Raw genomic sequence first — 23180 nt, forward strand, 5'->3', positions numbered from 1 at the left:
GGATATTGCATTATAATTGTCACTGTGACTGAAAAAAAAAAAACTAGTAAAATGAGTCTGATGTGATTTTGTCTACACCAAACCATCATGGAGAATACGGTTTTTAGGCCAGGGCGACTCTGCAGCTCCACAATACTTCATTCATAATGCTGTACTGTCACATTTAACCTTTATCATACAAATGGCAGCTGCTGTGATTGGGTTATTGCACTTATCCATATTATAATTTCCATACGTTTTCTATAAATTGTGCAGCCCTGCTGTGTAAGTACACGACACATCAGGGAGTAAAACACTGACAGAATAATTTTGAGATGTAATTAAAAAAAAAGTATTATGTTTTTCTTTTTTTTCTTTTCTTAATTTTAAATAGGATATGTAATTATAATAATTAGAAATATAGCTATCTGTTTAAAGAAGTGTTTACAATTATATATATATATATATATATATATGTATACATTGTTGTATTTTGTTTATTTTTCTTAATTTTATTTTTAAAAGTTTTCTCATTATTTTTTCTCATTACTTTTGGCTAATTTTCCGTTTTTTTTTTTTTTTTTTTTTTTTTTTTTTAAACTAATGATTTTGTGATTTCTCACTGATTTCTGGGCCATTTCTTGCTAATTTGCCAATCAACTTTTTTTCTATGTTTTTGGAAAAAAAAAATCAAGTGAATTTGCTCAGGTCAGGCGTTTGAAGAGATTTAAGAGATTTTCTAAGCTTTGTTCCAGATAAGGCCCACAGCCTCAGACTTTGAAAACCCCTGGTCCAGTTATCAATCGCACTACAATCAAAGCCTCCCTGATGCATCCTGTACCTGAAAAAGGGAAAAGGTGCTGTTTGTGTGGTTTGAGGTTTTGCTCCTACCGCTGAACATCGGCTGGGTGGTGTGCATCAGCAGCCTGACGAGGGAGGCGCTGGTGGTTGACTTGTAGGCAGCCTCAGCGAGGGTGTTGCTGGAAGTTGCGGTTCTCTCCCTGATCCAGGGGATGGAGGAGACGGACATGAGGAGGGGTTTGGTCACCGGGGCCTCGGCCGTGGACAGAAGGGACTCTTCATCCATTTCTTTACCTGAGGGACGAAATGCCAATAAGGATGTGATGTAACATGACACACAGTAATGTGACCGGATGTAACGTGATGTGAAAACATCAGATGATTGGATGAGACATGATCTTCCTCTCTGGGACAAGAATCAGCAAGAATTCACTGTGAACGCCTGATCTGAAAGGGTGACACCTTCATGATAATGGAAGAATATTTAGTGGCAGCACTTATTTGAACATTTCTGAACTTAAATTCTGCCCTGGCACATTAGCGCTAACAGCAGCAGCAGTAACTTTATCTGTTTCACATTTGTTTAGTGTAGCTTCAGAAACAAGTCTTTTAAATCAAATCTGACCTGGTGCAGCAGCAGCGGTCACAGCGGTGGAGGTTTCCTGCAGAGCATTGCTGCCCACGTCCTCATAGAAGACATCCGTGACCTGGAAGTCGTCCAGAGGAGGCGTGAGGAGGTCTGACGGCGGAGCGGGGAGGTCGATCTCAGCAGCTTCGTCAGGCGAGCCGTCACCCCTCGTCTGGATGGAGAAAAGGCAACACACGTCTGCTAAATAACGAGGTAAGCCAAGTCTCAAGTGCTCTGGGTCAAGCTCCTCTGATGGTCCTCTGATGGATCTTAACCCTCATCACTCTGCCATCAGCTTGAGATCATTTCTTTCCCCACCTCCTCATCCTCCTGTATCTCAGCAGGAGGTAAAGTGGAGGCTGTGGTTTCTCTGCTGAGCTAGATTTGTCAGGACTTTCGGCTTCCTGCTGTGTCCACCAAACCAGGATGGTCTTGTCAGGACAGTGTTCATAGCTTGACCAATGCACTGTAAACTGACTTTCATCTTTAAGAAAAAAAAATCCAGGCTTTTCAGGGCGAGATCACAAAAAATATAAGGAAAACAACCTGGCATTGGCACTGATCTAATAGGCCTAGTTATTGTGACATGCTGGTGTTTTACCATTAATGTGAAAAATGAGTTGAACAACACAAAGCATGTTCAGATCAGGAATTATTTTTAAAAACCGTGACCTGACTCTTCATTTTGGGACACACGACAAGCACTCCTTCATTTAACTTCCTTTCTGTAAATCTGTCATTTGAGGTGTTTAATTAAGGTGATTTAATTGTGATTTAGGCTAAATGGGATACTAAATACTGATATATATATACAATATAAATATGAATACAAAGAGAGGACGATGTGTTTTACCAACTACCTGGTGTGGCAGCACCGACAGCGAGGCCTCTTCTGTGATTTGCCGGCGGTTCGATGGCAGGCCGGTTGTTTGGGCAACCGGAAACAGGAAGCCCGGCTGCTCGGATGGCATGGTGACCCAGATCGCACTGTTGCCGTCGGAGGCGGCGCTGGTGAACGGGCGGTGTGGCGGGATCCTCTGGTTCTCATCGATCCAATTCTGGTCCAAACTGATCTGATCATCGGGTTTGGAGCCGCTGTGGTCCGGTTTCCTCCTCGTGTTCTGCTCGAGGCGGGTTTCTGCCACAACGGCAAACTCAGAGGAAGCCTTCGGGGTAGAGCCGGTGCTGAACCAAAGCATCGGGTTCTGGTTTGGTTGGGTCTGGTCTCTGGCCTGGTTCTCATGGTCTGTGGGATGGTTCTGGTAAACCCTGGTCTGCTCTGGTGGAATCTCCTCCACTGGACTCTGGTCCTCTGGATCCAAATCCACCTGGTTCTGACTCCTTGCCCATCCGGCCTTGGATGAAGCCTGCAGTGGAAAATGAAAGCGGTTCAGTGAGGAGTTCATGAGATGTTTGCCAGACCCGCCAGCTGCAGGAGCAACAACAAACAGAAAGATTATCATGAAAAATGGAGGGTTGCGCTTCAACAATATGTTTCTCGGTGGAGTGCTAAACCCCAAATCCAACGGGCATGTTCAAAAAATATGAAAAGGTAGCGCATCCAAAATTTTCAAGTCAAGGAGGTCAAAATACTCACACACTTCACCTGTTTATTTGGCTCACATCACGATGAGCACAATGTGATGAGAGCCAAACAGAAAGACTTTCATATTATTGCCTCTCCCTCCCTGAACTCTTTAATCATAGAATCTGAGCAAATCCAGGAGCAAATTCAATCTATTCAGTGAACTTTGCTTCTTGGACTGAAGACATTTTTTATCTACGTCCAAACAGCTCGTCCAGTCTGATCCGAAGATGCCACCACTGCACAGAAACAGGTGGTTTCCTCTTCGCCGTGGTGTTGCCTGCAGAGTCCTGTGGTCTTCAGGAGCCAAACTCAAGAAAGGTGAGGACTTCACTTCAAGCCTCCACGTCCCAACAAACTGACCAATCTGATTCCTCGTCATAGTCCTGAATGCGCCTTTAGGAGAGTGAAGGCTTGTTTGGTCAGGGAGGAAAACATGATGGCCTTTTTTTGTTGTTGTTGTCATTCCTCCACCAACACAATGGCTTGTCCCTAGAAACCTCTAGCACCGCTCTCCAAATGTTCTGTGGCAAACCTCTTTGGGCATAACTACAACAATCTGCATGATTATTAGCTTCGCTGATATGATTACATCCAGGGCATCCTGCAGCACTGTGGAATAACTTAGGAGAACAAACGCCGAAACGTAGAGATGCAGATACAGACCTCCTGGTTGACCTCCGCCTCGGGTGAGTCGGCGTCCGGATCCGAATCACTTTCTGTAGAGAAGAAAGAGAAACTCTGGATTGTAGTGAACAGAAAAATTAAAGTATGGGCTCATCAGTGTGTGTTTGTGTTTGTGTGTACCAGGGTCTTCCAGCGGCATGTCCACGATGATCTGGTCGCTCCATCGTCCCGTGAGTCCGTTGGTGCAAACCGCCACCACCTGAACCACGTAGCTGCTGTTGGCCAGGAGGCTGGAGATGATGGCGCCCTGCGGGACGAGGCCAGACGATCAGTTACCTCACTGACTAAAAAATCTTACAAACAAAAAAATCATGACCTGTGTGTTGAATTAAAGTTAAATCAACATTAAATTAGTAACTACCAGCTTCAGTCGGGCACATAAAACATAACGAGGTGACATGTTTCTTTGGAAAACGTGTAATTGTTTTGCCTGGTCTTAATTATTTTCACAGATATTTTTTGTTTTATTTATTTTTAATTTCTCATGACTCGCTCTCAGGTGTTATTTCAGTGGTTCTTCATCGTAATGCTGCATAAACACACCATTATAGTTCTGTCATCGCAACACCACGTTAGCTTGGTGTCGCTATTGATCCACACACACATGCAGGGGCAGGCACATGCACACACTCAAAAATACACACACACACACACACACACACACACACACACACTTGAACACGTGCCCACATACACACAGTTTTAACGTACACACACATATGTGCGGTCACGTCAGGCGACCCATCAGAGGCCCAGATCGATCTTCAATATCAATCAATCATTCAGCTGCTTTCACAGTGACACTTATGGCCGATCAGAGAGGTTTATTGATTACAGGGCCGGCAGTGTGGACGGGTGGAGGTGTATACACACGCTCCGGCAGCCATGTTGGAGGTCCTCTGCGGCGACATGTGACCATGTGACTGTGTTTGAAAATGTTACTCGAACAGCTTCAGGAAAAAAGTGACTGGACTTTTTAAATTTCTGTTGTTTCTGACTGAAAAGCTGATGTTTTCATCCCTGATCCATCTGATTGATTTTGTGTTTAGATGATGCTAGCGTGTTAGCGAGCTAACCTCAGTGCCTGCTCAGCCGACCATCAGCAGCTGCACTTACACCGACTACAGTTCTTCAACCAGATTGAAATCATCCTGATTGGAGATTCCAGCTTCACTGTTTCCATGGAGACTGAATAAAGTGATCTGATCAGGCGTGTTTACACACCTTTTAATCAGAATAAAACTGCACAAAGTGGCGCCACCTGCTGGGAAACTGCTGGAAATACAAATATAATATAAATATAATCCAGGCTAAGTCATGACTTTTATTCTTGTAACAGGAAGCCCTCAGACTTCCCCAGCAGCTTTTGGATTTGCTCGATGCTTCGGTGGGTTCAGGCTTTGTTCGTCTTTTCTAACAACGTTCAACAATCGTTTACAGATTTAACTTAATATTAAACTTAATATTAAACTTATATTTAACTTAACCTTAACCTCTGCAGAGGTTAAGGTTAAGCAAAACATCACTCATCTGGTTATTTTTGATTCCATGAGACAAAATCATCTGTGATTTGAAAGGATTCAGGGTCGGCCTGTAGATACAGGGTATTATGCCTGAGGTGGACGCTCACCGGCGCCCCCTAGGCAGGTGATGGTTACTGCGTTGATAATGCTCAGCTACAGGTTGTGGTTCTGTGGTTGTGCTGTGCTGGGTTAGGGTTAGGGTGAGTGCGGCGGCCTCGTACCACGTCCTGGTCGCCGTCGGTGCGGTACTCGTGTCTCGGCGTGCGGCCCTGCAGCCGCTGGTAGGTGACGGTGTACCAGTCGATGGTGGTGTCGTAGACCACACGGGGGCGCTCCCACGTCACCACGATGGTCGTGTCGTTCTGGGCGTCGGCCTGGACGTTCTCCGGCTCCGAGCTGCAGGCTGCGATGGACAAACACACTTTATCAGTACCTTAACTTATGTATTTATTTATGTATGTATTTTTATTACATGATAAAAAATTACATTCATCTCTTTATAAGTTACATAAATTAATTTAAATTAAATTTATTTCTCATAAATTGTTACTGATGTTAGTATGACTGTTATTCTTGTATCATCGTCGTTATTAGCATTATTCATGTTATTCTGATGCTTTTAAACTCATTTTATTAATGCCGCAATTTTTTTTTTTTTTTTTTAAACTTGGTTTGGTTTGCTCCATTTTGTTATAGGATGTTGTGCAGCTTGTTTTAATTTTAATGTGTTAATTTGTTTTTAACTTTATTTTGATGTCTGACAGTTTTGTTGCGTTTTAAGGTGCTGTTTAAATAAAGACACTTATGACTTATTGTTATTGTTAAAGATGAAAAACTGTACTTGATGCCAGTGATGCTTAATGAACTGAACAGGAAGTGAGTTTCGTGCGATGAAAACAAAACTGCATCGTCTTCTGAGTTTATAATAATTATTTGTTATTTGTTATAACATCTAAAGCCTTTCAGATGTTGGAGTTGTGTTCATCACCAGCTGCTGATGAAATATTTGTTCCTGTTAACACTTTTCCTCCCTTCTTTACCTGATTTTTTTGTTTTGTTTTGTTTTTTTTTGGTTAAGTTTGGAGGCACAGTGATAAAACTTAGAGGCACATGGAAAATACTGAAATGATAAATAAAACAAATCAGAGAAATCTGTCATGGAGGCATACGGCAGATTAACATCAAGATCTGTGATGTAGTGAGGGAAATGAAATAAATCAAAAGGGAGCGTGGTAATGACTGTGTGTGTGTGTGTGTGTGTGTGAATTCATTAAAGGCAGAAAGGTCCCTCTCTGAATTTCTGAATACTTTATTTCAATTTCAAAAAGACCTCCAAAATAAATTGCCTGTGCCGCCGGCGGGGCGGGGGTCCGCACTACAAAGTCGGGTTCCCTGGCAACCCGGTGCCCCGCGCCACTTCAGGGTCGACTCCGTAAAGACGAGCGCTTCCTAAAGTTTACCTTCTGATGAGCGCGGCTCGGCCAGCCTCGAGGAGGAGGCGACAAACAGCGACGGGTTTATTTAACATGTGCTAATGAGCTGCATTGATCCCTGCAGAGGTGATGTGTGTGTGTGTGTTCTGCAGCACAACACCATCATGTATCTGCAGGGGCTGATCAATACCAGAGATTCAACGCTTGCCTCGTGTTTCTGGCTTTCACATTTCATTTTCATGAAAAAACAGCAGGGAAGAGAAGCATTCCGACCTGATTTTGCTGATTTTGACAACTGATTTTGATTTGGTGTTAGTCTTTTACAGTTTCTTCCCAAAAGCCATCACCACTCTGAACTCACACATGCACTGACATCACAGCCCAACCCTCCCCAATCCCCCCAGACTACCTCACAACCACCTACTGTGAACACTATCACCTACTGTGAACACTATTAAAATGTGCAATATCACCACTAAATCCTTACTGTATATAGAACTACTTGATGTATATATAACTTATTTTTACTTATTTTTATCTATATTGTAATTTATCTTTTTTATTTTTTGTTCTTTACTATTACATGTTTGCACTAAAAAGGAGCTGCTCTTAATCTCATTGTACATGTGTATAGTGACAATAAAGGTATTCTATTCTATTCTATTTTGATTAAAACATGAAAACATTGCGCCGTACTGGGTGCCGGGACTTCCTCCACGCCGGTGTACGAGGCGAACACCTGACCCATGAACTGCTGCTGCTGCTCCCTGAAGTTGTTCTGCAGGTAATCTGTCAGCATGACGTAACCAGCCTGCTCCATGGTCATGACCTCACAGAAGACCTCCAGCTGAGAGAGAGAGGGAGGGGGAGAGAGAGAGGGAGAGAGAGAGAGAGAGAGAGAGAGAGAGAGAGAGAGAGAGAGAGAGAGAGAGAGAGAGAATAAACAGAAAGCAGGAGCTGGCAGGTCAAACAATCACAGCACTGTCTATTCTATGCAGCACTGGAGTGTGTGTATGTGTGTGTATGTGTGTGTGTGTGTGTGTGTGTGTGTGTTCAAAAGCCTGATCATGATTTAGGACACGTGCACAAACGGCGCTGCTCTATTTTTGGTTTGCTAAAATGTGCCCATGTCATGCCCTGCCGCACACACACACACACACAGACACACACAGTCATGACCTCATCCTCTCTCTGTTGCTCTGCTACATAATGAACGTGTGTTAAACAGCTGATTTCATCCTCAGTTGTCGTGACTCAGAGGCTCACGGACGTTTTCACTTCAGTTTTTTATTTGTGGGAATCGTGTGTGTGTGTGTGTGTGTGAGTGTGTGTGTGTGTGTGTGTGTGTGTGTGTGTGTGTGTGTGTGTGTATGTGTATGTGTGTGTGTGTCTGACCTGGGCCTCAGATATGGCCACAGTGTGTTTGAAGACGAGCCACTCCACCGTCTCGGAGCAGGGCGGTGTCGTCAGCGAACCGTTGTAGATGTAATATTTCTGCGTGTTGTCGGGCAGCAGCGAGCGCAGCCTGAAGGCCTCGACCGGGCCGTGCTTACCTGCTCACACACACACACACACACACACACACACACACACAGAGTCAGCAGTTATTTCTTCATTAGCACAACATTATCAGACCATTTAACCCTCTGAAACCTGAACCAGAAATTAATAATAACATTTTTATTGTGGTTGATGAAGAGGCTATTTTTGGGATTAGGAAGCAGATTCTCATTTAAAAAAAAAAAAAAAAAAAAAAAAAAAAAAAAAAACATTAAAAACTCAATATTTAATTTTTTGTTTTATATACACAATATATACAATTTTTAAAAATTATCAAATTTTTTAAAAAAATGTTTTTATAATTTCTCTATTGTATTTTCTTTGAGTTTTTTCTTATTTTTGCCCTGTACATTTTTTTTTTACTCCTGTTATTTTTTTAGACTATACATTCCATCAACACACACACAAAATGTCTAGAAAATATTTTACATATGAAAAATATTACGTAATATTAAATAAATATTTTAAAAAATAAATAAAAATGCAAAAATAAAATAAAATAAAATGTAAATATTTTAAGGGAATTAACAAAAAATGGGTGTTCAAAGGGTTAAATTATTCTCTTTGTTAAAATATTGTATTATTAGTATTATTTTCTCTCAGGAGTGAAACACTTCAGGGTCTCCTCTGGTGATTTGGCCACATCGTCTTTACAGGCACAGCAGCCATGTTTGTTTGTTTATTTGTTTGTTTGTTTGTTTGTTTGTTTGTTTGTTTGTTTCTGGTTGTGTGTGTGTGTGTGTGTGCGATGTACCGAAGCGGCTGACGGACCCGACGGCCTCCACGATGCTGCTCAGGTTGTCGTTGTCCTCCAGGCTCACCTGCAGGAGACGAGTCCAGGTGAGCTGCTTCGGGTAAAACAGTTCAGACGGTCGCTGGACGTTTAATGGTTTTACACATTTCAGGCACATCCCAGTTCACCCACCCCAGATCCCGCCTCAAACCTGACTAACCACCTCTCTGTTCTCATGGAACGAGTGTTTAGGATGAAGTTCAGCGTTTGCTGTGTGATTTGAGCGCAAAATGAAAGTGAGGCTGCTCATTAATTCACTCCGATCGTCTGCTCGTCATAATTTCTCTCTAAAAGACGCTGCACTCGCTGCCTCCGTGACGCTGTGATGATGTGAAACCGTTTAGCAGCAATACAGAGAAAAATACAGCAGAACATTAGGTGAGCTGAGTGAAAGTTCTAAGACAGCGAGGCCTCGTCATCATCATGACGTTTATTCACACAGCGCCTCATAGCAACCTAAAAACCTCCATAACATAACATAACAACCTAAAAACCTCCATAACATAACATAACAACCTAAAAACCTACATAACAACCTAAAAACCTACATAACATAACATAACAACCTAAAAACCTACAAAACATAACATAACAACCTAAAAACCTACAAAACATAACATAACAACCTAAAAACCACCATAACATAACAACCTAAAAACCTACATAACATAACATAACAACCTAAAAACCTACATAACATAACATAACAACCTAAAAACCTACAAAACATAACATAACAACCTAAAAACCACCATAACATAACAACCTAAAAACCTACATAACATAACATAACAACCTAAAAACCTACAAAACATAACATAACCTAAAAACCTACAAAACATAACATAACAACCTAAAAACCTCCATAACATAACAACCTAAAAACCTACATAACATAACATAACAACCTAAAAACCTACAAAACATAACAACCTAAAAACCTACAAAACATAGCATAACAACCTAAAAACCTACAAAACATAACATAACAACCTAAAAACCTACATAACATAACATAACAACCTAAAAACCTACAAAACATAACATAACAACCTAAAAACCTACATAACATAACATAACAACCTAAAAACCTACAAAACATAACATAACAACCTAAAAACCTACAAAACATAACAACCTGCTCCTTCACAACAACGAGGAAATAAAACAAGCAGCTGGGAGGAAAGGACATTAAGAATTTCTGTCGTGTCGCCTCCTCGGCTCCCATCTGCCGTGGGCAGGGCTAGGAGGCGAGGAGAGGAGGCAAGGAAAGGAGGCGAGGAAAGGAGGCGAGGAGAGGAGGCAAGGAGAGGATATGAGGAGAGGAGGCAAGGAGAGGAGGATGCGAGGAGAGGAGGTGAGGAGAGGATATGAGGAGAGGAGGCAAGAGGAGGATGCGAGGAGAGGAGGTGAGGAGAGGAGGTGAGGAGAGGAGGCGAGGAGAGGATGTGAGGAGAGGATGCGAGGAGAGGATGCGAGGAGAGGAGGCAAGGATAGGAGGTGAGGAGAGGATGTGAGGAGAGGATGCGAGGAGAGGAGGCAAGGAGAGGAGGATGCGAGGAGAGGAGGTAAGGAGACGATATGAGGAGAGGCTGCAAGGAGAGGATGCGAGGAGAGGAGGTGAGGAGAGGTCCACGCCCGCTGAGGGTCAGGACCTGACAGACACGAGGCAGCTGCGACCCGGCGAGGCTCCGCAGGCTGACGTACCTCGAACAGCACGGCGAGGGCGGCCATCTTGGCGCCGTGGCTCGCCGCCTCCTCCACGCTCCGCACGGCGTCCGGGTCGTAGCAGAACATCTGCATCTGAGCAGAGGATCATGGGAGTCAACAACAAGCACCACGAAGGAGGCAACAACCTCCTGCTCCTGGGCTCCAGGCAGCCGAGACAAAACAGAATGAGAGGAGCGATCCTGTGCAGGAAGTTAAATGAGCTCTGCAGCGCCCCCCTCAGGCCGGCCGCTGTCATGTGAAAAAGCCCAAAACTGAAGTTAGGACGTCTCCTAAAGCTCCTAAAGTTTAGTCAAAGTCTGATGAGCATGAGACGAGACATTCTGCCTGATGCACAGACAAGTAAACAAACATTGTGTGGCGCCCCCCGGAGGCCAGTGAGGGTACACCATGTGACAGCAGAGCGATAGAGTTTCCAACAAATTGAGCGCAAAACATGGAAATTTGACCAGAAAAATCCTAAATTTTGCAGAAATGTTTGAGGAAACACTTTCCAGCCCGTTTCATGAAAAAAATCCCCATCTTCTGATCTTTATCTGAGGTTCTTATACAGCTGCTGTTTTTATATTTATTTTTATACTCATTCTTTTATTGTCTTGTTTGTCCTTTTATTGATTTATTGTTTGTCTGTTTGAGCTTGTTTGCCGAGAAAGCACCAAACAGAAGATTTCTAAAAAAAAAAAAAAAAAGTCTTCTAAAAAATCTAAATCTAAAATCTGTTTGATTATGTAACAGCTGACAGTCGCATGTTTTTCAGAATAATTCACATAATATAATTGGCGGGAATTAAAGGTGGGAAAAATGGAATGGGAATCTTATTTTTTAATGATTTAATTGATTTTTTTGATTCCTGAATTGATTTAGAATAAAGACATGAGGTTGTTGGTTGAAACAAACAAACAAACAAACAAAAAAACAGAGAGACAGGTGAACAGATGAGCAGACAGACAGCTTGATGGGGGGGTTGGGAGGGGGGTCGTACCTCCAGAGGGAACTTCATCCCGTTCAGGCTGTGCTCGGAGCCCTCGGACGAGGCGTTGCAGCGCCCCCAGTGGAAGCTGATGGTGCCGACGCGGAACCTGGAGCTCAGGCCTCCTCCGCTCACGAAGAAGTCGCCGTCCACGCCGATGGTCACTGCAACACACACACACACACACACACAGCGGTCACATCTGTAAAACGGTGTGTGTGCGACCTGTCCAATCTGATAATCCAGTCTAATCTAATCCAGCTGTTGAGCCCTAAAGTTTCCTCTCCTGCTGCCTGTAATGCTCAGCTTCTCTTGTTGTCACGGTAACAGAGGTGTTCATTCACTTCTGTGTTTGGCATTGAGCTCATAGTTAGTGCTGCACTTTACTGACAGCTGTTTCCACTATTCTGTCCCCACTCATTGTATTTAAATGGGGAGGACAAAAAAATGGAAACACCTCCCTATATATTCAGACTGAGCCGAGTGAAAGATAAACCCGACAGGAGGAAGCAGCTGTCTCATTCACTCGGTGTATAGAGGTTTATTTATTTTTATTATTATTGTTATTATTATTATTATTATTATTGTTGTTGTTGTTGTTGTTAGTTATTTGTTTACTTTTCACTCATAATTTGGCTGCACCATTAAATATCGAAGACTTCATGCGTGTAGGTTTTTTTTTTTTAAAGCAAATGTTTTTAGTACTTTACCTTTCATCTTCAAAAACTGTTTTTTTTTTTTTCATGCTCAGGCAGCGCACACACACACACACACACACACACACACACACACATACACACACACACACACACACACATTCATCATTCTGTCAGTGCAGCTTGTAACTGTTACGGTGTGTGTGAGTTCAGCAGTGCAATTCTGAAATGATTACATCCAGAAGTGAAGAAGATGAGCCGTGAACCTCACACACACACACACACACAGACACACACACACACACACACACACACTCTCCTTATATATAATCTACGTCTTCATCCATATAACAGAAACTAATAACTGCCAGTGAGCTCGTCTGTTTTTAATAGCCAATTTCCTCTCTGACTTCACGGGAGCCAAGAGATTCACTTTAATGACACACATACACACACACACACACACACACACATGCAGATGATAGCTGCGTGGCTGCGACTCCTCTCCAGACTGAAAGTGAGCTCTCGCTTCATTCTGTCTCTTTGTTCTTTTGTCTCTTCTCTCCTTCTTGCTCTTTGACATCCCGTCTTCTCTCTTTTGCTCTCAACAGAAATCCCCACGCGCTTCCGTCTCTCTCAATTATTCCTCTTTTCTCCATCCTTCTTCCTCGTGCTCTTTCCTCTCTCACCTGCCTTCCTCATTAACCCTCTTCTTCCTCTGAGCTGGAAAAGTTAAGCTTCTTTCTGCCGTGTGCAGATTAAGATGTTGGGCTTCGGCTGCCACCCGCCTCCCCTCTCAGGTTTAAGAGAGAGGGGAAAAAAAGACCAAGTCCTGCATGTAGATCCTGAGAGAAAACGACTTCTTCTTCTATAAAGGGAAAACTAGAGCTATTTAAAAATGTTTGAGTTAAAAGTTTGTGAACATGGAGAAAATGACACGATGTGGGAGAAAAACAATTAAATTTTTATTTCTATGTATCTTATTTTTAATGCATTTGATTAATTAATTAGTTTATTTATTGGTTTATTTTTTTTTTATTTCTACTACGTTTTATCTATTTTTTATTTTATATTATTTTATGTTATTTTAATTTAATATTTTAATTTAATTTAATTTTATTTTTATGTTTGTATTTTTTTATTTTATTTTATTAATTTATTTTAATGCATAGATTATTATTATTGTTTTTTATTTATTTATTATATTATTATTATCCATTGTAGTAGTAGCATTAGTAGGAGTAGTAGTATTTATTTTTCTGATTTTCTTTTTTTGGCATGTCTGCTTTATTTGACTGTGACAGAGGAGAGAGAGCGACTGGCACACCATTCATTTATTATATTTAAGGCATTTTTTCTTTTTTGTATATTTTTTTGTTATTTTTAATTCATTGTAGGCCTATTTTTTTTTTTTTTAATTATTTATATTTATTTATTTATTTACCTGCCTTATGTGTTTGTATATAGTTATGTATCTTTGATGTTTCTTGGAAAGCATCATTTTTTAACACCCGTGCCTCTCATCAGGCTCCCTCTGGGCGTCTTTAACGCCCTGAGAGGGTTAAAGCGTTTTGGGCTCGTACCCGTCCTGCCGTCGTTGTGCACGGTGCCGCCGCCCCCCGTGTCCCGCTGGAACCCGTCCAGCTGCAGGTCCTGGTACTGCAGCCGCACCTGCGTGAACGTCTCGTCGATGTCCACCGGAGACTGCCGGGCGCTGTTGCAGGACGGGAACCTCTTCCCCCAGTTCCTCTGGTTCAGCGTCCCTGCAGGGGGCGACAGAGAGACGATGAGACGCCCCGAGACCCGGCGGACGTTCCTGTCCTGTGTGAGCGGAGTGCGAGGAAAAACCTTTTAACACCCCACAGTCGCTTTATTGACTGATGCACTTTATCATCCCGGTGGGGAAACGCTGCTCAACAACACATGAAACACACAGAACCAGGACAAAACAGTGTGTATCACAGCAACACACACACACACAACACACTGCTTCTGCTGTCATGGTGACGGGATGTTTAGCTGGAGTTTTTATCAGGGACGCCCCCCGGAGGTCAAATCATCCGTCACAGATCCCAGTATGACAATAACACCAAGACCCCCTCTCTTAAAAATGCACCGTGATGCTGAATTAACCGAATCACAGAGGACGCACGTTTTCCTTTCCTAGGACGGCGACGGAACAAACTAATTGTCTTACATTCGTTCTAAGCCATGACCTCAACCTGAACCTGAACCCATGAGGCACAACGAGCAACACAACCTGAATCATTCCATCACCATCCTAGGGGAAAAAAAAGAAAAAAAGAAAAATATGAATATTCCTACAGCGCCAAACAGAAGAAGGAGAAATGAGGAGCGCCAAACGGACACCGCCAGTGTGTGTGTGTGTGTGTGTGTGTGTGTGTGTGTGTGTGTGTGTGTGAATGTGTCAGAAGAATGCTCTGACTCCACTGAAATGGACTAACAGGGTTAACAGGGTTAAACCTCTATTATTATTATTATTATTGTTGTTGTTGTTGTTGTTGTTATTTATATCACATTTTGCTTGAGGAAGATTTGCATCAGCCTGTAAAAGTTGAGCTGAGTTTAGACTTCCTGATCCTGCTGGAGGACGATGATGATGAACTGGTTTAACGTAGGAGCAGGTGAGTGGATACATGGTGAATTAACACACACACACACACACACACACACACACACACACAGAGAGAGAGAGAGTAACCTCACGCGTGACAATCGATGTCCTCGTGCTTGCACACACACGCAGCACTCCAATATGTGAACATGTGACTTACACTCATGAATGAACAATTTACACACACACACACACACACACACACACACACACATACACACACACATACACACACACACACACACATGGAGGGGATGCCAATATAAATGTGTAGCATGCTGTATATTTATAAATAAAATCACACACACGGCACGTCAGGAGCATGCAGAGTGTGTGACGAGCATTCATGAATAAACTATACGCACACACACACACACACACACACACACACACACACACAGTGCATGTCAGTAAATATGTGAACGAAAATTGCAAATGGTGTGACATGCTGTCATGAATAAACAGCTCACACACACACACACACACACACACACACACACACAGACAGAATGTAGAGGCGGAGCTTTGTTCAGTCTGATGCTGAACACATTTGTGTTTCCAGCTCCTGAAAACCAAATTGTCACTTTGGTTCTTCCTTCTTGAGTTATTTTATTGTGTTTTTTCGTTCCTGCATCGCGTTCCTCTGCTCTCCTCCCAGAGCGAGCAGTGGGGTTTCAGAGCTGCCACATCACTCCTCCTCCCTTTCCTCCATTCATTCCACTACGATATGAACATGAACTTTCAGAGCCTTCACACTTTCTTCACTCCAGTTTTCCATCAGCCCAATAAAGTCCTCCACATGAGTTTTCCTAAAAGCAGCAGCACTGTTGGCTTTTCAGGACTTTTTCACACTGAAACGCTCCCTCCTCCTCCTCCTCCTCCTCCTCCTCCTCCTCCTCCTCCGCCAGGGAAAATAGTCCCTAAGTGGGGAAACGTTTTGCTTTCCACAGCCAATCATCAGCTGTGTGGTTTCTGAATGTTGAGGACTTTGTTCGCCGCAGAAGCAGAACATTATAAGGCGGCTGCTTCAACCACGAACTCACATTTTGACTCTGTGTGGTGAAATCTTTATTGTCCTGGAAGATTTGAGAAACGGTTTGTTGAAATAAAAGTGGAAAAATGAATCAGTGGAATGCTCCTTTAATGTCCAGTCTCTTATCATGTTATCCATGCAGAGTGTATTATAGATCAGTGGTGACATTACAGATGATTTCACTGCGTTTCAGCAGCTCTGTAGGAAACATGAGAGGCTCCAGAACAGAGCCTTGTGGTACACCAGAGTCTGCAGGACAACACTCTGCCTTCATGTTGTTGTGGAAGATGCAGGGTGTGTGTGTGTGTGTGTGTGTTTTTTTTTTTTTCATGGGGAAAAGAGAGGACAATAGGTTTTGCTTTCCACAGCCAATCATCAGCTGTGTGGTTTCTGAATGTTGAGGACTTTGTTCTCCGCAGAAGCAGAACATTATAAGGCGGCTGCTTCAACCACAAACTCACATTTTGACTCTGTGTGATGAAACACGATCAGCATGATTTGCTCAATGGCTTGTTGACACAGAAAATGAGGCAATAAATGGGCCAAACATTGAAAATCACTGGAATGGTCCTTTAAATAGAAATTCAAGCCCACACACACACACACACACACACACACACAACTCATAAATAAATGCAAATGCAGAATACATGCCAGGCAGTCGTGTGTAAGCAATTCCCAAACACGGACGCTCACACACAGAATATGAGACTCATGAATAAAAAACATCACACACACACACACACACACACACACACACACACACACACACACACACACACACACACAAGCACAGAAGTTCAGGATAATATAATTAGAGGCCAGCCAGTCAACCTTTTCCCATCTGCCCTCATTAGTCCTGAGTGTGTGTGTTTGTTTGACGGGCGGTCAGCGCGGCGTCTGATCTGATCTCAGGACGAGCGTCTGCGTCTTCATTTGACTGATTTTATTGTTGATTTTGTTTTTAATCTCCCCTCTTCGGGCGCGCTCCACTGGTCTCTCTCTTCTGCCACGTTTGTTATGTCTTACAGGATTATTATTTCCTCATCGTTGTACTGATGAGCAGCTTGTCCTGCAACTGAGAAGCGTGTTATAATTAATAATTATAAAGTTTGATTCGGTTTGATTTTGGTTTGAAACGCAGCTCAGACATTGGAGGAAAGTCGAAGCACTGACAGTGAAATAAAGTAGCATGGCTTTGTTTTCACTGAACTATTACAACTGTAAAAATGATATTATATGGCATTTTCCAAACTACCTTTCACCTTTTTTTCACCTACCTTTCACCTGAATCATCAAACTACTGATTATTTACAGCCTCTTGGCACCTTACACTGTATATATCATGTGTTTTTAGTGTATATACAGTAGGTATTGTACTGTGTGTATGTAGTATATATAAAGTATGTAAGGTAGGGACAGTAGGATGAAGATGTGGGTTTGAGAGTCAAGCCGCCTGAATCGCTACAAAGCTGGGAGTGAATTTGCATCCCGGTACATCCTGATATGACACACGTGTGTTTTATTGTTGCCGTTACTTTCCTGTTTTCTGTCTGATGGAGTCGCCTTGGCAGAGCGACGCAGCTTCCGGCTTTAAAACTCGCTCTGCACGCTCCGAGTCTCTCAGCAAGGATCTCACAGGGCTTCATGATCAGCTTGTGTAAAGGAATCTGTACGTTCTGCCTGCTTTTCTACCAGCTCAGGCCTTTTCACAAGTCAAAGCAAATCATTCTATTAGATTATTAAAGAATTTCTAACTGATTCCTCATCAATAAATGAAAGTGTTGCTGCTTCGTAAGCCAGGGCTGCAAAATCAAACACAGCAAAGCTTCACCAGAGACTTACTGTGTCCAGCGATGAAAAGACGGACGTTTTAACTGGGACTCAAACGCCTCACAGCAGGTTTTTGTTTTTTTGTTTTTTTCCCACAAGAAGCAAAGAGGAGAGTTAAGACTCAAACCGCATCGGTGAATCACGGTGAGCACTTCATCTGACGCTGCTTATCTGTGTGTGTGTGTGTGTGTCTGTGTGTGTGTGTGTGTGTGCGCGTGTGTGTTTGTGTGTGATTGAAAATGTACGGTGGAGATAAAGGGGCTAATGAGGGGCGATGGGAGCAGATGGTTTAACTGTAGCTGGTCACACATGACTAAACAGGTAGTCCTCACATTCCTGGTGGGGTGTGTGTATGTGTGTATGTGTGTGTGTGTGTGTGTGTGACCTTGTTTTACCCATGTTTCATTGACTCTGTGGGGAAGCAACAGAAAACATCACATTTTACCCTCTGAGTTTTTCCGTCAGTCTTAACGCTGTAAAATCATCATGAATTTATTCTCAGCTGATGTTGATTCTCTAAAGTTATTAAAGGTTATTAAAAAGATTTATGAATTGTTTTAAAGCACCTGTATAATCTGATTTAAAAGTTGGTGATGTTTTTGACAATATCCATCGACTTGAGCGTGAACTTCCTCGACAACAAAAAGCCTTTTAAAGTTCTACATGAGGGCCTGCGCCTTCACAATAAAAGACAAATAAAAGCTCCTGCTTCATCACAATAAATGATAACATGCATACTGTACTTGACCAACTGGATATATTGTGACCAGAACAAAAATATTAGCACCTTAATTAATAATAACTTGACACTGAGAAGCCTAAAACACTTCTCTATGTGAACGGAGAGAAGAAGCCGAGGAGGGAACGAGGCAGTTTGATGACACCACTGAGTCATGAATGCAAAAAATATCTGGATATTTAAAAAGATAACATGCCATAATAAATGATATATGTTAAAAAAAAAAAAAAAAAAAAAAAAACTAGATAAATAAACAAAAAGAAAAAAATGTTCATATTAAGGCCAGAACTGTGCAGAAAACAAAGCTGGACAATAAATAAGTAAGTAAGTAAGTAAGTAAATAAATAAATAAATAATAAAATATAATAATGGGTTAGAGCTGATGAGCATTCTGGCCACTATGCATTTTTATTCTGATTTTATCATTTTTTAAAATTTTATTTTATGATTTTATTTTGGCGACTCTGCGACCCAGTCGAAAGAATAAAATGTTGGAATTTTAGATTTCTGCAAACCAGCAAATATATACAAATGTTTCAAAGTGTTTCAAAACCAAAAACATCAACATTTAGAGTCAAGCAGAGGCCTGTATCACGAAGCAAGCTTAGATTTCGCTGGATTAGCCAGACCTATCAGGATACACTAATCGAGATCATGGTGATCAGGGATAACCGGTATCACGACGCTGGTTATCAACTCGCTCACTCGATCCAGGTTTGCCTCATCAGGAGCCGTGAACGCGCACGTATAAGGGGCGGAGTCTGAGGCAGCAGACCAATCACAAACATGAGCCACAAGGAAAAACGCACAGCTTATGTCACGGGGGAGGTGCAGCGTATTATACTGGAAAAGTATGAGGTGGAAAAACAAAATTTACATAGTAAATCGAGCACCGTGGCTGCCGCGAAGAGAAGGCAGAATGATTGGCAACGAATTGCCGACTGCATAAATGCGCAAATTACACATCAGTCCACAAGTCAAGTCAAATCAAGTCCACATCTGACGCTGAAACCCATGCACTGCACTGCACAGATGTGCTGCATGTATGACAGGTATAATTGAAATCCCCCACGTGTAACCCCTCAGCACAGGAATAATTTGCCCCCCAAAAATATTTAGAGCTAATTAATTGTGTCATTTCAAATGTCCCTAAAATGTTGTGAAACGCCTCTAAAAATACTTTTGATTATCAAATTTCCTTTAATGATCTCTCGTGTGTGTTCCTCTCCTCCAGAGTGTCAGCTGTGTACAGCAGCAGCTGTTAGCCAGGCTGAAGCTGCTTCACATTACATACATTACATTACATCCTCTCTCTCATACAGAGAGTCGTTGGCAAAATCTAACGGGTTTGATCGGTCAAGGAAAATCCTTTCACGCCGTGATGCTCTCCGGGATCCTCAATGATTGGACAGACCACGGTTTGGCAAACAGCTGATTGGCCAGGGGGCGGTGCTTTATGTAGGATTCAATCCTATCCTGAAAGTTAGCCTGCTCCGGGGCAGGCTAACTTTCAGGATAGGATTAGGACAGGTTTTCTATCCCGATCAGAGGTGAACCAGCTTTGTGATACAGAAAATCCGGAGTTGAGCCTGAAGTTATCTCGCTAACCCCTTAATCGAGCTTCATGATACAGGCCTCTGGTTAAATAAAATGGAAATGCAGCCAAAAAACAACAACAACAACAACAACAACAACAACAAAAACCCAACAAAAATAAAAAAAAAAACATAAAAAAAAACAAAAACAAAAAACAAAACAAAAAACAAACAAACAAACAAACAAACAAAAACAACAGCTGTTTACCTCTATATTCCAAAATAAGGCAGCTAGTTTTGCTTTCATTTTCATCATCAGCAACCAAAGCTGCTTGGTTCAGGTTAGGAGGAGGTGCTGCTCGAATGTGCGACCCATGACGCCACCTGGTGGTTAGTACGCACTTTACACGTCACCACGAAACATACAAGTTTTTTTTTTTGTTGTTTGTCTTTCTGGCAGCTGAGCTGCAGTTTGAGAACAAAGAGGTGAACAGGACCTGACCGGACCACAGGGGGGCGCTACAGCGTCAGGTCAAAACAAGGTGGTCTAATCCTGGCTGCTGATTGGACCAGAGGAGGACTGCATCGTCTGTTTGGTCCACACACACACACACACACACACACACACAGCTCCTTTGTGGCAGAACAGAGTTTTCAAATGAATCAAATAATGTGTGTGTGTGTGTGTGTGTGTGTGTGTGTGTGTGTGTGTGTGTGTGTAAGAGTGTAATGGTCACCACATGTGACCCCTGAGGCCTCCTCTGCCAGCATCATAACTGACACACACACACACACACACACACACGCACACACACACACACACACACACAGAGTTACTCTCCTGACAAGACGCTGCCATGGCAACAAGCAGCTGACAGTTTGGAGAAAGGGAGTCAAAAAAAAAAAAAAAATCGCTAGAAGCAAGAATCTCCTGTCTTCTTTTACACACACACACACACACACACACACACACACACACACACACACACACAGAGTGAGCCATAATTGAGATCATTAAATATGTAAATTGTGTTTCATATCTCTGAGTTACAGTCAGGCCTGTCTGCTGATGCTGCCAGAGCTCTGTGATCTCTCCCTCTTTCTCTCTCTCTCTCTCTCTCTCTCTCTCTCCCTCTCTCTCTCTCTCTGTCTCTCTGTGATTAAAATGGAAAATCAGATGAATTCGTTGTTGGAGGTAAAATCAGCATGAAGCTCGTTGGTATTGAAACGTCATCCTGCTGATCCAGTTTGTGTTTCTGCTTTTCTGACGTTTCCTTGTTTGATGCCGTGTTTTCCTGTTTTTGGCAGTGAGGTGAGCCCTGGTCCTGGTCCTGGTCCTGGTCCCGGACCCGGTCTTGGTCTTGGTGTTGGTCTTGGCCCCGGTCCCAGTCCCGGTCCCGGTCCCGGTCCCGGTCTTGGTCTTGGTCTTGGCCCCGGTCCCAGTCCCGGTCCCGGTCCCGGTCCCGGTTCCGATCCCGGTCCCGGTCCCGGTCCCGGTGTCGGTCCCGGTCTCGGTCCCGTTCCCGGTCTTGGTCTCAGTCCCGGTCCCGGTCCCGATCCCGATCCCGGTCCCGGTCCTGGTCCCGGTCCCGGTCCCGATCCCGGTCTCGGTCCCGGTCCCGGTCCCGGTCTTGGTCCCGTTCCCGGTCTTGGTCTCGGTCTCAGTCCCGGTCCCAGTCCTGATCCCGGTCCCGGTCTTGGTCCCGGTCCCGGTCCCGGTCCCAGTCTTAGTGATCTGATCTTCATCCAGGTTCTCCTGAAGAACCTTCATCGAAGGTCTGCCGGTCCGGACCGGGTTCGGCTGTGAGGCTTTAAACTTTCCAGCTTCACCGTCCAGTTAAAACATTTACAGGAAAATCAATCATCAATAATTAATCAAACACAATCAGTCACACTGCCTCCATGAAGTCAGCTGAGTAATCTGTCTCTCTCTCTGTCTGGTAACTGAATTCAGTTTAAAGGAGTTTTACTGACATGAGAAACAAACAAAGTGAGAAATAAAATCAACAAAAAGAGACATTAAACAGTGGAAATGCTGTTGGAGTTACAGATACAGATACAGATACAGATACATATATAGATATATATGGATAACTTAAAAAAATAACTTAAAGGGAAAAAAATTATAAGAAATCAGACGTGTAGTGTCATAAAAAAAAAACTACAAATCAGTGGCAGCTGCACAAACACTGCAACCTCGAGTCTGAAGATATTTGCTCACTTCCCCAATACACACTGCCGTTTCACACACACTGCTGCTGTCTTTCAATTCACACACACACACACACACACACACACACACACACACACACACACACACACACACAGAGCTGATGAAGAGGCTCTGCTGCTAACCATTCAGAAAAACACGCAGGATTATTGCAGTAAATTGACTTTTTTTCTTTCTTTTTCTTTGTGTGTGTGTGTGTGTGTGTGTGTGTGTGTGTGTGTGTGTGTGTGTGCTGCTGTTTGCCTCCTGCATGACTAAAATAGCTGAGTGTGTATCAAATATTAACCACAAAAGCCCGGCTGCTGGTTTAGCTCGGAGCGTGCAGCCGGTTTCACATTTCAACATCGACAAAGCGTTTTTACGCCAAAGCAGAGGCGCTAATCTAATCTAATCTAATCTCTGTAAACAAAGCAGACAAACAAAGCAGTAGCTGCATTACATGGACGCTCATAATCCATAATCCAATCAGAATCAAAGCCGAATCAGAATTAAAAACGCCTCACATAGCGACGTCGATCAGAAGAGACTGAATGATCGCTGCTGTGAACGTCTGATAATCTGATCAATAGGAAAATATCAGCAGCTAATCAACATGTAATCTGTTAATCTGCTGGTCTCTCAATGGTTGGATTAAATCTGTTCTTTCTGCTCGTGTTTGGGGGGAACATCAGGCGACGGGACGAGTCTCCAGGAGGGACAGAAACATGGCCGTAATCCAAGCCGTAATCCGGCAAATCAAAAAGCTGCTGGAGACGTCTGAAGCTGGAGACGTCTTCCTGTTACAAGAATAAAAGCCCAAACCAGCAGCCAGCTTTTATTTTGTACAGTCTGA

At 42.9% G+C, this 23180-nt stretch overlaps 1 protein-coding gene across 1 annotated transcript in view; it reads right to left on the reverse strand.

Moving 5' to 3' along the window:
* Positions 1-14345, reverse strand: part of ptprz1b (protein tyrosine phosphatase receptor type Z1b) — a 31604-nt gene extending 17259 nt beyond the window's left edge. Inside the window, exons 1-13 of the mRNA XM_030046493.1 lie at positions 14331-14345; positions 13927-14164; positions 11700-11851; positions 10697-10792; positions 8951-9017; positions 8032-8189; positions 7333-7483; positions 5425-5606; positions 3801-3927; positions 3660-3712; positions 2269-2775; positions 1406-1580; positions 871-1074 (exon numbers count right to left, since the gene is read on the reverse strand). Coding sequence (XP_029902353.1) covers positions 871-1074; positions 1406-1580; positions 2269-2775; positions 3660-3712; positions 3801-3927; positions 5425-5606; positions 7333-7483; positions 8032-8189; positions 8951-9017; positions 10697-10792; positions 11700-11851; positions 13927-14164; positions 14331-14345 — 2125 coding nt within the window. The remainder of the gene's footprint in view (positions 1-870; positions 1075-1405; positions 1581-2268; positions 2776-3659; positions 3713-3800; positions 3928-5424; positions 5607-7332; positions 7484-8031; positions 8190-8950; positions 9018-10696; positions 10793-11699; positions 11852-13926; positions 14165-14330) is intronic.
* Positions 14346-23180: the final 8835 nt, after the last annotated feature.

This window comes from Myripristis murdjan, chromosome 23, assembly GCF_902150065.1.
Source record: "Myripristis murdjan chromosome 23, fMyrMur1.1, whole genome shotgun sequence".
Lineage (NCBI taxonomy): Eukaryota > Metazoa > Chordata > Actinopteri > Holocentriformes > Holocentridae > Myripristis > Myripristis murdjan.